The 12,726-nt window shown below is 38.0% G+C and overlaps 1 protein-coding gene across 2 annotated transcripts in view; it reads right to left on the reverse strand.

Annotated features, from left to right (window-relative positions):
* Nucleotides 1-3,413: 3,413 nt before the first annotated feature.
* The window catches only part of CNMD (chondromodulin), a 33,430-nt gene continuing 24,117 nt past the window's right edge, over nucleotides 3,414-12,726 (reverse strand). The window contains exons 6-7 of one of the 2 annotated variants that reach the window (XM_042977466.1): nucleotides 7,768-7,934; nucleotides 3,414-3,982 (exon numbers count right to left, since the gene is read on the reverse strand). In XM_042977466.1, the coding sequence (XP_042833400.1) occupies nucleotides 3,770-3,982; nucleotides 7,768-7,934 (380 nt within the window). In that variant the 3' untranslated portion in view covers nucleotides 3,414-3,769. Of the gene's footprint in view, nucleotides 3,986-7,767; nucleotides 7,935-12,726 lie in introns of both variants that reach the window. The other variant, XM_042977457.1, reaches the window with a different exon arrangement.

Genomic DNA, 12,726 nt, shown 5'->3' on the forward strand with positions numbered 1-12,726 from the left:
TCCCATTATCTATCTGATGATAACATATACCCTAATGACGACTGACTCCTATATATTTTTTATTTTAAAACTATTAAGACACGGAAAAGGTTCAATGAGCCTAATATCAACTACTCGCTAGGTATAGGTTATACATGCAATAAATGTATATATAGATGTACTTACCTTTACAGGGTAAATACCTAAAAACTATATGTGAATTGATTATTTTGAATGTAAACAGTTTAAATAAAATCTGTTAGTAAGTCCTTTTATTGTTGAAAGTCAGGCAACACTAACTTAATCTGTTTGTAAATTTGATTCTACATACTCTCATGGGCTTTTTCAAAGTGAAACCTGTATATGCATATGGTAGATAAGCATGCATATATGTACAAAAGCCCTTTAAAAGGAGGAGTTCACCTTCCTTTTATAAACACCAGAACTCACTGTGCCTGTAACCTGTTTTTGCTGACGTTTGCATCATTGACTCAAGTTTACACCTTCATGTTCGAGATATGCCACTAGGACGATCGGTGCATGTAGATTTTTGTCACCTCCCTCTTACCCCTCAATAAGTCAGTTAACTCTAAAAAAGATTGTGACCCTTTCTATAAAATAAATGTTCATCAAACAAATCAGCATTATTTAGCTTATGCAGAAAAATTTGTCCCCCACACACGAGGAATTTCTATTTTGTAAGAATGTAGCTTGTATTTCAGAGTGCAATAAAATCTGGTGTAAGAAATAAACTGTTTTGAGTGGGTTAAGTGATTATTCTGAATGTATTTACTTTTCTAGTGTCAATTATTTGAGGGGGTGGGGGTGGAAGGGGGAGGTATAAAGATGAGGTTAACAAGTTTTTAAAATGGCAGTAGCCGTATGTTGGCATATTTTAGTTTGATACGTTAATGTAACATAAAAAGAACCTACTGGAATCCAGCATGGCCATGTCTTCATTTTCTTTGTGCTTATGCAGCAGCAACTATCACATCTAAGGCTATAATAGCCCTTCCAGTCTCAGTCAGATGAGGACCTTGAAAATTAACCTGTGATGTCCATAGGATTGGTTTACAGCATGGCTGAGAATTAGATAAGTACGTATAAAATAGTAAAATATATATACACACACACAGTGTACACAGGGAGTCAAGATGCATCATAGCAAACTGGACTGCATTTCCACCTTTTAGACTGGCCTGGTTAAAGGTAATCTGGGAATTAGTACCAATGTGTGAGAAGTTTATATTCTGCAGGGTCTTCTTTGACTAAATGTTCTTCCTTTGTACACTTGATTCTTCTCTTTCAGAGTAGAGTAGACCTTTAGTTTTCTTCCTTGAACATAATTTGAGTCTGTCATGTCTACTCTTAATCCAGCCTTGAATCTCTGCCCTGCCCTTAAAACATCACTATTTTCCCCCTATTAAGTTGACTTCTGTGGGTATTTAGTGACTTTTCATAACATAACTCCATTATCAATTATGAAGTAGTTTATTTACTTCTTATATTTTCATTTAATTATGGTACTTTGGAAAGGGAGCACCTTTTCAAGAGACAGCCTGCCTTCCCTGTGACATGCCTTTCTCCTCACAGAGTTTGTCACTTGCTCAGTTCTCTCAAGGAAAGGTACCAAGGTTGATCTATCTAAAAATGGAAACTTAACCAGCTCCCTTCTTGCCCGCAGCCTTTCATTGGTTTCCTATTCCTTATCCACGCAATAAATTCCAAGGTAACATGTAATATAAGCAGTCTACTGTCTACACATCCATCTTAATATGTTCTGCGTCAGCCTGAATGCTCAGTTCTTCTGATTGTCTCATGCATCTTCACACCTCTGACTTTACTGAACTCCTCCCTCTGGCCAGAAGAATGCCCTTCCTCTGTCTTCTTTACCTCGCTAATTCCTGCTCATCCTTGAAGACCTCACAAAGGTATTTTCTTCCTCCGAGAAGCCCAGTTCTCCCAATCTTTGTCAAGGCCTTTCGTGTATGGAGTCCTGATTATCTGTCTCTCATAAGACCACAAGCTCTTCCGGGCTGGGATCACAGAGTCTTTTTGTTTTTCTGTTTTTGTTTTTTTCCTTTTTTAATTTAGTTGTAGAACCAAGTACAGGTTGCTGGACAGTGAGGTTGGAGATGGTAGGCAGAAGAACCATTGACACATATTTACTTAGTTAATAGGGTAACAACCACTTGAAAGACTAAACATGTAAAATTCCTATCTGTGCCAGAAGTAGCTGCTGCCTGAGAACTGTTTGACCATTACCTACAGTTGAGCGCGTGTCTTTACTTCGTATCTTTCTCCTGCAGAGACCTAACTTGCTGTGTATTCCATTAGATGCAGGTATATGAGCATTCATCTGATAACTAGGTTTAAGAGACTGTAAACCTTTACCAATTTGAACTGGCCAACATCAGATGTACAGTAATAAGGTTTATTTAGAATATGGGACTGTGGTGAGATCATGGTATGAGGACGTTTTTGTCATCTCTGAATCCTTATATTGTTTTGGAAAACTTTTATTTTCCTTAAGAAAGCTCTTTATTTTTCAAACTGGGATTCAGAACTCAAATGTCAAAAATATGAGATACCTGTTCATTTTTCTGATCTAGTATTTCAGTTTGTAAAGACAGTCCTTGATCCTGAGAGACTTTATGTCATTTTAAATAAATAAGCCATTCCTCTCAGCCAGATCTGCCAAGCAGTACTGTGAGTCCTATTACTATGAGAGTAGCTTATTGGTAATTGGACTACATCAACAGCCTGATTTGTACTACAAAGATAGAAATCACTCTGCTGCTTCATGCGCAGTGACCACTTACTGAAAACAGATTGAAAAGGATATGAAGACCTGCTTTTCAGAATGTCAGTGAAAGTCCTTCCCCACAAGTCGATTTATCTTTGACTTCATTTTCCTTCTTTATCCTAATGCTCTTTCGTATGAGGTGACTCCTAACATAGGGCACCCACCTATTAATCACATAGCAGCACAAACTATAAATAACACATTTTCTGTGAGCTGCCACTTTCAACTTTATAATGTTTGCTCTCAGGTAAATTACATTATAAGTCCTGTCTTACTTTTTTGTTTGTGTTTTTATGTGGGAACTTTGGGGCACAGTTGCAAGACTAGGAAGAACAGTAAATGTTAAGAACAGTGGAGGAAGGGCACCTGGGTGGCTCGATCGGATGAGTGTCTGACGCCTGATTTTGGCTCAGGTGATGATCCCAGGATCAGGGTCATGGGGTCAAGGCCCGTGTGGGGCTCCATGCTGAGTGTGGAGCCTCCTTGAGATTCATTCTCACTCTTGCTCTCTCCCCACTGCCTGCTCACACTTGCTCGCTCTCTATCTAAATAATAAATTTAAAAAAACAAGGGAGGAATTCTGCATAAATAACAACCAAAACTTAATTATTTTAGCAACTTGATTAAAAGGAACAAGTGTACAATTGAGATCTTTGACATTGTAAATGATTTTTCATGTTTATTTCAAAGTAGCTTGGGAAGTTAGTCTTATAAGCAGGCTTTATAGGGAATGCAAAGCAAATAAAAAACAAGTAATAAAAGAATTGTTACGGCATTTTTTACTTTACCCTTTCAGTACATTTGCACATTCTGGATAAAGTTTTTCTATGAAGCAATTGAGAGATTCTGTTAAAAGTGTCTCGAATAACATCATTCAAATTGAATATAAAATACTTTGTGGTCCCTTCAGCATCAAGATGCCTCACACTCTGTTGGTCTCTTGAGTTAGTTCTCATGTTTCAGCACCTGCTGTATGGAGTGATTTCACACCATGCCCAGGATGCGGGCCACCCACCAGCTGCATGGCATGACAACTCTGCAGGCGGAGCGGCAACCTTGATAGTTGTAGGGCCACGGATAGTAGCCCCCCAGGGGCTCACAGATCTTCTGGCAATGAGTGTAGCTCCGCCTACATTCTATGCAGCAGATTCCTTCGTGATCCAGTCTAGGGTCAAATGTCATGCCTTCCCCTTCCTGCTGCTGTGAAATAAAAGGTAATTGTGTTTTCTTCATAACGAGAATTCTATAGCATGCACAGTATTTTAAAATAAGATCCTGAATATTTCACTGGTACAAGAAATAAGTATCACTTTCCGTAAGAAGTTTTTCAGTCTTCTAACCTGATAATTCAGAATTCCTTCTAAAAACTCAACCTCCATCTGTCACTGGCAGGAAGGTGGTTTTGATTTTTTTTTTTTTTTTAATGTCATGAAGTTTCTCCATACCTTTAATGAACCGTAACTCAGTAGTGCCTCGTTTTAAATAGACTAACAAAAAGGAAAGCATGATTCAAGAGTGGCGTTTCTGCCACTGCTAATTTTAGTGGAACACTAGTGCCATTTTGTACTGATGGCCTCCACACTCTTGGAGCATCTTTTGAAACTCATTGCTAAGCCAACAGATTGCTGTTCTAACTACACTAGCTGAAAACACTGACGTCTTTAGATTCTGCCTTCATTTCCACATAAGGGGTCTGTAACACTCAGGAAAAGGCACCATAAAATATGGAAAAATTCAAGACCTTAAACTTGACTTTCTAATTTCTATGTGCCATTATTATAATTACATAAAATCATGGATGGAGTAAAAATCACCTGCAGAGTTCCCATTTTCACTGCTGAAGAGCTCACAGAACTAGAAGCAACTTGCCCTCTGCCAAATTTATGTATCTGGTTTTCCTTTTCATGGATTTCTAGGGGTACAGATTGTGTAATATAGTATTGAATTACATTGCCAAAAAGCCCTTAATGTATATTGTTGATTCAGTTGAAGTCTCCACTGAACTTGGGCAGATGCAGCACCAAACATAGGTTAGGCTTGAGCTGAGTGAACCTAGCAAGCCTATCACCTCTTCTGGTATACAAAAAAGTCTTGAATTTTTTTGGGGGGAAGGGGGGGTACTTTTTACTATTTTACAGTATATCAAACATACTGGAAAGTGGAGAAAACTGTGTACCAAAAACATCATCTAGTTTTCATAGCTGTTAACCTTTTGTCAGATTTGCTTGGCTTTTTCTTTTCCGAAGTATTTTAAATTTGGAAGTGACCTTAGAATTGAAGGTATTATGACATTTCACCCGTAAATACATTAGAATGCACCTCCAAAACAATATTTTCCCTACACAGCTACACTGCCATTACCGTACCTAACAAAATTAACAATTCTTTAACACCATTTGATATACCCTATGTTCAAATTTTGTCACCAAAATATTTGTCTTACTCTCTTAAACCTTTTTTTTTTTTTTTTTTTTTTTTTTTAAATTATTCAGGCTCTTCTCATTTGTTTCTCTTACTTCTTGAACTGGGTTCATCAGGGACTGCAAAAAGAAAACCACCTAATTAATTGATTGTAGCTGACTCTTCCAGGGCAGGGGGAGTCAAAAGCCTGTTGGTTGTGGCATTTCCTCATCTAATAGTTGAACAAAGGTGTGTTAGGATTTAAAAGCTGGGAGGATCTCTCAAAGATACTTCCTCTCCAAGGATATTTCCTTAAAGAAACTTGTGAAGGATTGAGGTCATGGGGAGATGTTTCTGCTTAAACCTGAGCATGAGATAAAAGGAAAAAACTGATACAATTGGAGTTTTCAAGGAATTTGGATCACTCAAGTCTGGAGGCAAGGCAGACAGAGTCACATCCTGCCCTTCTGTGATGGGGCTGATGCCCTCATCGCCTGAACCAGATTTAGCTAGCCCAGCCACCTGGGGAATAAACTATATTAAATTTTCTGTTGGCCTATTCAGATTTTATTTCTTTTTTATTATTTGAGCTTCAGGGAATGAAGTACTATGGTGTCCTGAATTTTCCAATAGGCCGTGGGTTATTTAAAAAATACATTTTGCTCTAAATCATTCTAAAATTTATTAATCTAAAATGATAGACTAGAAAATAAAGACTGAATAGGCTAGATAGGAAAAATATGCAAATTAATTGCCTGTCTATGAAAAGATGCTCAACCTTACACATAATTAAAGACAGGCGAGCTAAAACAATGAGAAGATACATTTTTACAGCCAAGAGACTGGTGAAGATTTTTTTAAAGTTTGAAAATAAATTAGTCCCTCTCTTTACCACGTGAAGATACGTAGCTGGCATAATTCCTTGGGAAACAATTTGGCATCCTCCCATTAAAGTAAAATTCTCATCTCCTTTGACCCAGTCAACCCATACATCAGTATTTATGCTAAAAATACATTCCCACATGTGTATAAGAGGCATAATAAGACTAGTAATTAACGTTGAGCAAGTTCATGCCTATTGTGCCAAGCACTGTGCTAAGAACTTCACCTGCATTACCTCATTTACTCCTTCCCATAAGCCTATAGGACATGTACAAGGTTGTATACTATTAAGAGTATAAGAACAAAAGATAGGGAAATAATTTACGTGTCCATCAAAGTAGAACTAGTTAAATTTCTGTGCATCTATCCATCCACACAATGGACTGTGATGCAGCCATTTAAATGAATGAGGCAAGGGGTGCCTGGTTGGCTCGGCTGAATAACCCAACTCTTGATTCCAGCTCAGGTCATGATCCTGGGGTCATGGGATCGAGCCTCTCACTGGGCTCTGCATTGAGTGTGGAGCTTGCTTAAGATTCATTCTCTCTCTCTCTCTCTCTCTCCCTCCCTCCCTCCCTCCGTCTCCCTCCCTCTTCCCCTTTCCCTGCTTGCTCTAAAATTTTTTTTTCCAAATTAAAAGAATTTGGGGCACATGGGTGGCTCAGTTGGTTAAGTGTCTGACTCTTGATTTTGGCTCAGGTCATGATCTCATGATTGGTAAGATCAAGTCCCATGTTGGGCCCCACTTGGGATCCTCTGTCTCCCTATCTCTCAGCCCCTCTCCTGCTCATTCTCTCTCTCTCAAAATAAATAAAAACTTCTAAAAAATAATAAAAAGTAATAAAATGAATGATGTAGATGTATGTAGAAGATACAGACCAGTCTCCAAAATACTGTATTGTAACTGGAAAGAAAGCAAGGTACAGAAGTATTGTATGCTCTTTTGTGTTAAAAGTGTGTGGTACACTTTCTTATACAAAGAAATTGGGCAAATAGCTATTGTTAATACATTGCTCTGGGGAAGGTGTCTGAGGTGGAAGAGAAACACATTTCATTGTATATCCTTTATACTTAAAGAAATATATATGTGCATGTATTTTTTCAATTAAAAAATTAGTTACAAAAATTTACTACTCTACTTTTACTCCCTTCAGAGTATAGTAATGGTAAATAATATTTTATTGAAGATTGGAAATTTTTAGGACGTTAGTTTCATCCTTATAAACACCAATTCCCAGTGTTTCAGTCTAAGGTGTTTTATCTGTGTATGAGTCTGTCTCCCTCCTGGACTGAGAGCTCCCGAGGGCAGAAGTTCTCTCCTGGCTGTGTGCACAGGGCTTGGAAAAGAGCAAGTTCTCAAAAATGTCTGTTGAATGGATGAATAAAGTGGATAAGAAGGGGGAAAGAGAATACTTTCTTTCTGGATGTTGTCTCTAGGGCACATTCTTAGAAACATTTTTTGAATAATCAAATTCCTGATATGAATTTGTCTTTATGGATTTGCCTGTGACTCAAAAAAAGGAGAGCACAGAAAACAACTTTGAGTAACGGTTACAAACAATCTGGATCTCACACTACAGAGACCATGCTTCAGTGTAATCTTACCCTCATTTATTTGAAAGTTCAAGTAGACATACCGCCACTTCAATGTTATGTTCAACGGATTTGTCTGAGCATGTCACGAAAACATCAGTACGTACATGGTAAGGGTTGTCTGGATTGAAGGGTTCTGAATCCTCTTGAACACTGGGTCTGGTTTCATTATTTGGTTCTCTAGGGCCTGGGTTGCCCCGTGGTGCACTAGGTGGTCTCCTTGTGGTAGTTGTAACAATTTTTCTTACCAACTCTCTTCTTTCTCTCTGGATTTCTGCAAAAAACAAAAAACAAAACTAAGTTAATCCATTTATTTGGATAATTAAGGAAGTACTGTATCAGGGTAGAAGCATAAATGGATATCAAAAACATTGGACTAAATATGGAAATTTGTATTGATGATTTTTTAAATAATAAAGCATATTTCAGAGTCTTGGGTTAGTAAACAAACAGATAACCAGAATTTGGTTTTACAGTCCTGAGACAGGTATTCTAAGGTAGCTGACGAAAATCCATTCTCAATCCTTCTTCTTCACTTACCTCTACTATAGGCGCTGAGAAAGTAAGAGAGACCAGATGAAACATTTTGGGCCAGTGAGACGTAAGCAGAATATATTGGCGCAGTTTCTGGGAAAGCTTTTGCTTTCTTGGTAAAAGAGGACTGGTACAGCTTTCTCTGTCTTGTCTTCTTTTCTTGAGCATACATATATGTGGGTTATGAGAGCCAATTTGTGACCAGAAGGGATAGGCACAAGGATGATAAACCAGTATGCGATGGGTAGCAAAATGGTAAGATAGAAAGAGCCTTGTGATATAGCTGAGTAGCTGATAATGCCAGAAACCTCCCTCCACACTTTTGATTGTATGAAAAAAAGTCAACCTGTATCTATTGAAACCACTGGTGAACAGGTATTCTGTTAACTTTCAGCCCTGTGCATTTTTTGTCTTTTGTTTATTTATTTTTATTTAGTTTGTTTTTTAAACTTGCATCCAAGTTAGCATATAGTACAACAGTGATTTCAGGAGTAGATTCCTTAATGCCCCTTACCCATTAACCGCCCCCCCCAAAACCACTCCAGTAACCCTGTTTGTTCTCCATATTTAAGAGTCTCATGTTTTGTCCCCCTCCCTGTTTTTATATTATTTTTTCTTCCCTTCCTTTATGTTCATCTTTTGTATCTTAAAGTCCTCATTTGAGTGAAGTCATATGGTATTTGTCTTTCTCTAATTTTGCTTAGCATAATACCCTCTAGTTCCATCCACATAGCTGCAAATGGCAAGATTTCATTCTTTTTGATTGCCGAGTAATACTCCATTGTGTGTATGTATATAAACACACACATACACACACACACACCACATCTTTATCCATCCATTCATCCATCAATGGACATTTGGGCTCTTTCCATACTTTGGCTATTGTTGATAGTGCTGCTATAAACATTGAGGTGCATATGCCCCTTTGAAACAGTATACCTGTATCCCTTGGATAAATACCTAGTAGTGCAATTGCTGGGTCACAGGGTAGTTCTATTTTTAATTTTTTGAGGAACCTGCATTCTGTTTTCCAGAGTAGCTGCACAAGTTTGCAAAAGAGATCCACATTCTCTGCATCCCGGCCAACATCTGTTGTTGTCTGAGTTGTTAATGTTAGCCATTCTGACAGGTATGAGGTGGCATCTCATTGTGGTTTTGATTTGTATTTCCCTGGTGATGAGTGATGGTGAGCATTTTTTAATGTGTTGGCCATCTGGATGTTTTCCTTGGAGAAGTGTCTATTCATGTTTTTGCCCATTTCTTCGCTGGATTATTTGTTTTCTGGGTGTTGAGTTTGATAAGTTCTTTATAGATTTTGGATACTAACCCTTTGTCTGATACGTCATTTGCAAATATCTTCTCCCATTCCATCAGTTGCCTTTTAGTTTTGCTGATTGTTTCCTTTGCTGTGCAGAAGCTTTTATTTTGATGAGGTCCCATAGTTCATTTTTGCCCTTGCCTCCGGAGACGTGTTGAGTAAGAAGTTGCTGCGGCCAAGGTCAAAGAGGTTTTTGCCTGCTTTCTCCTCGGGGATTTTGATGGCTTCCTGTATTACATTGAGGTCTTTCATCCATTTTGAGTTTATTTTTGTGTATGGTGTAAGAAAGTGGTCCAGGTTCATTTTTCTGCATGTCGCTGTCCAGTTTTCCCACACCACTTGCTGAAGAGATTGTCTTTATTCCATTGGATATTCTTTCCTGCTTTGTCAAAGATGAGTTGGCCATACGTTTGTGGGTCTATTTCTGGGTTCTCTATTCTGTCCCATTGATCTGAGTGTCTGTTTTTACACCAGTACCATACTGTCTTGATGATTACAACTTTGTAATACACCTTAAAGTCCGGGATTGTGATGCCTCCAGCTTTGGTTTTCTTTTTCAAGACTGCTTTGGCTATTCGGGGTCTTTTCTGGTTCCATACACATTTTAGGATTGTTTGTTCTAGCTCTGTGAAGAATGCTGGTGTTATTTTGATAGGGATTGCGTTGAATATGTAGACTGCTTGGTTAGTATTGACATCTAAACGATATTCTTCCTATCCAGGAGCATGGAATATTTTTCCGTGTGTGTGTGTGTGTGTGTGTGTGTGTGTGTGTGTGTGTGTGTGTGTTTTCTTCAGTTTTCTTTCATAAGCTTTCTGTAGTTTTCTGTGTATAGATTTTTCACCTCTTTGGTTACATTTATTCCTAGCTATTTTATGGTTTTTGGTACAATTGTAAATGGGATTGATTCCTTGATTTCCCTTTCTGTTGCTTCATTATTGGCATATGGGAATGCAACTGATTTCTGTGCATTGATTTTATATCCTGCGACTTTGCTGACATGGATCAGTTCTAGCAGTTTTTGGTGGAGTCTTTTGGGTTTTCCATATAGAGTATCATGTCATCTGCGAAGAGTGAAAATTTGAACTCCTGGCCGATTTGGATGCCTTTTATTTCTTTGTGTTGTCTGATTCCTGAGGCTAAGACTTCCAAACTATGTTGAATAATAGTGGCGAGAGTGGACATCCCTGTCTTGTTTCTGACCTTAAGGGGAAAGCTCTCAGTTTTTCCCATTGAGGATGATATAAGCATTGGGTCTTTCATATATGGCTTTTATGATCTTGAGATATGATCCTTCTATCCCTTTCTTGAGGATTTTATCAAGAAAGGATGCTGTATTTTGTCAAATGCTTTCTCTGCATCTGTTGAGAAGATCGTGTGCTTCTTGTCCTATCTTTTACTGATGTGATGAATCACATTGATTGCTTTGTGGATATTGAATCAGCCCTGCATCCCAGGTATAAATACCACTTGGTCGTGGTGAATATTTTTTTAATGTATTGTTAGATCTAGTTGGCTAATAATATCTTGTTGAGGATTTTTGCATCCATGTTCATCAGGAAAATTGGTTTATAGTTCTCCTTTTTAGTGGGGTCTTTGTCTGGTTTTGGAATCAAGGTAATGCTGACTTCATAGAAAGAGTTGGGAAGTTTTCTATCCATTTCTATTTTTTGAAATAGCTTCAAGAGAATAGGTGTTAACTCTTCTTTAAATGTTTGGTAGAATTCCCCTGGAAAGCCATCTGGCCCCGGACTCTTGTTTTTTGGGAGATTTTTGATTACTAATTCAATTTCTTTACTGGTTATGGGTCTGTTCAAATTTTCTATTTCTTCCTGTTTCAGCCTTGGTAGTGTATATGTTTCTAGGAATTTGTCCATTTCTTTCAGATTGCCCATTTTATTGGCGTATAATTGATTTTAATATTCTCTTATTATTGTTTGTATTTTTTGCTGTGTTGGTTGTGATCTCCTCTTTCATTCTTGATTTTATTTATTTGGGTCCTTTACTTTTTGATAAAACTGGCTAGGGGTTTATCAGTTTGGTTAATTATTTCAAAGAACCAGCTTCTGGTTTCATTGATCTGTTCTGCTGGGGGTTTTTTGGTTTCAATAGCATTGATTTCTGCTCTGATCTTTATTATTTCCTGTCTTCTGCTCGTTTGGGGTTTTATTTGCTGTTCTTTTTCCAGCTTTTTATTTTATTTTTAAAAAAAAATTTTTTTTTTTCAACATTTTTTTATTTTATTTTTGGGACAGAGAGAGACAGAGCATGAACGGGGGAGGGGCAGAGAGAGAGGGAGACACAGAATCGGAAACAGGCTCCAGGCTCCGAGCCATCAGCCCAGAGCCTGACGCGGGGCTCGAACTCACGGACCGCAAGATCGTGACCTGGCTGAAGTCGGATGCTTAGCCAACTGCGCCACCCAGGCGCCCCTTTTCCAGCTTTTTAAAGTGTAAGGTTAGGTCGTGTATCTGAGACCTTTCTTCTTTCTTTTGGAAGGCCTGGATTGCTATATACTTCCTTCTTATGACTGCCTTTGCTGCAACCCAGAGGTTTTGGGCTGTGGTGTTATCATTTTCATTGGCTTCCATGTACTTTTTAATTTCCTTTTAACTTCTTGGTTGGCCCATTCATTATTTAGTAGGATGGTCTTTAGTCTCCAAGTATTTATTACCTTTCCAAATTTTTTCTTGTGGTTGATTTCGAGTTTCATAGCATTGTGGTCTGAAAATATGCACGGTATGAACTCGTTCTTTTTGTACTTGTTGAGGGCTGATTTGTGTCCCAGTATGTGATCTATTCTGGAGAACTTTCCATGTGCACTGGAGAAGAATGTGTATTCTGCTGCTTTAGGATGAAATGTTCTGAATATATCTGTTAAGTCCGTCTGGTCCAGTGTGTCATTCAAAGCCATTGTTTCTTGGTTGATTTTCTCTTTAGATGATCTGTCCATTGCTGTAAGTGGGGTGTTGAAGTCCCCTACTATTATGGTATTATTATCAATGAGTTTCTTTATGTTTATGATTAATTGATTTATATGTATTTGGGTGCTGCCACATTTGGAACGTAAATGTTTGCAATTGTTAGGCCTTCTTGGTGGATAGACACCTTAATTATGATATAAAGCCCTTCTTCATCTCTTGTTACAGTCTTTATTTTAAAGTCTAGATTGATATAAGTATGGCTACTCTGGCTTTCTTTTGTCTACCGT

This window comes from Panthera tigris, chromosome A1, assembly GCF_018350195.1.
Source record: "Panthera tigris isolate Pti1 chromosome A1, P.tigris_Pti1_mat1.1, whole genome shotgun sequence".
NCBI lineage: Eukaryota > Metazoa > Chordata > Mammalia > Carnivora > Felidae > Panthera > Panthera tigris.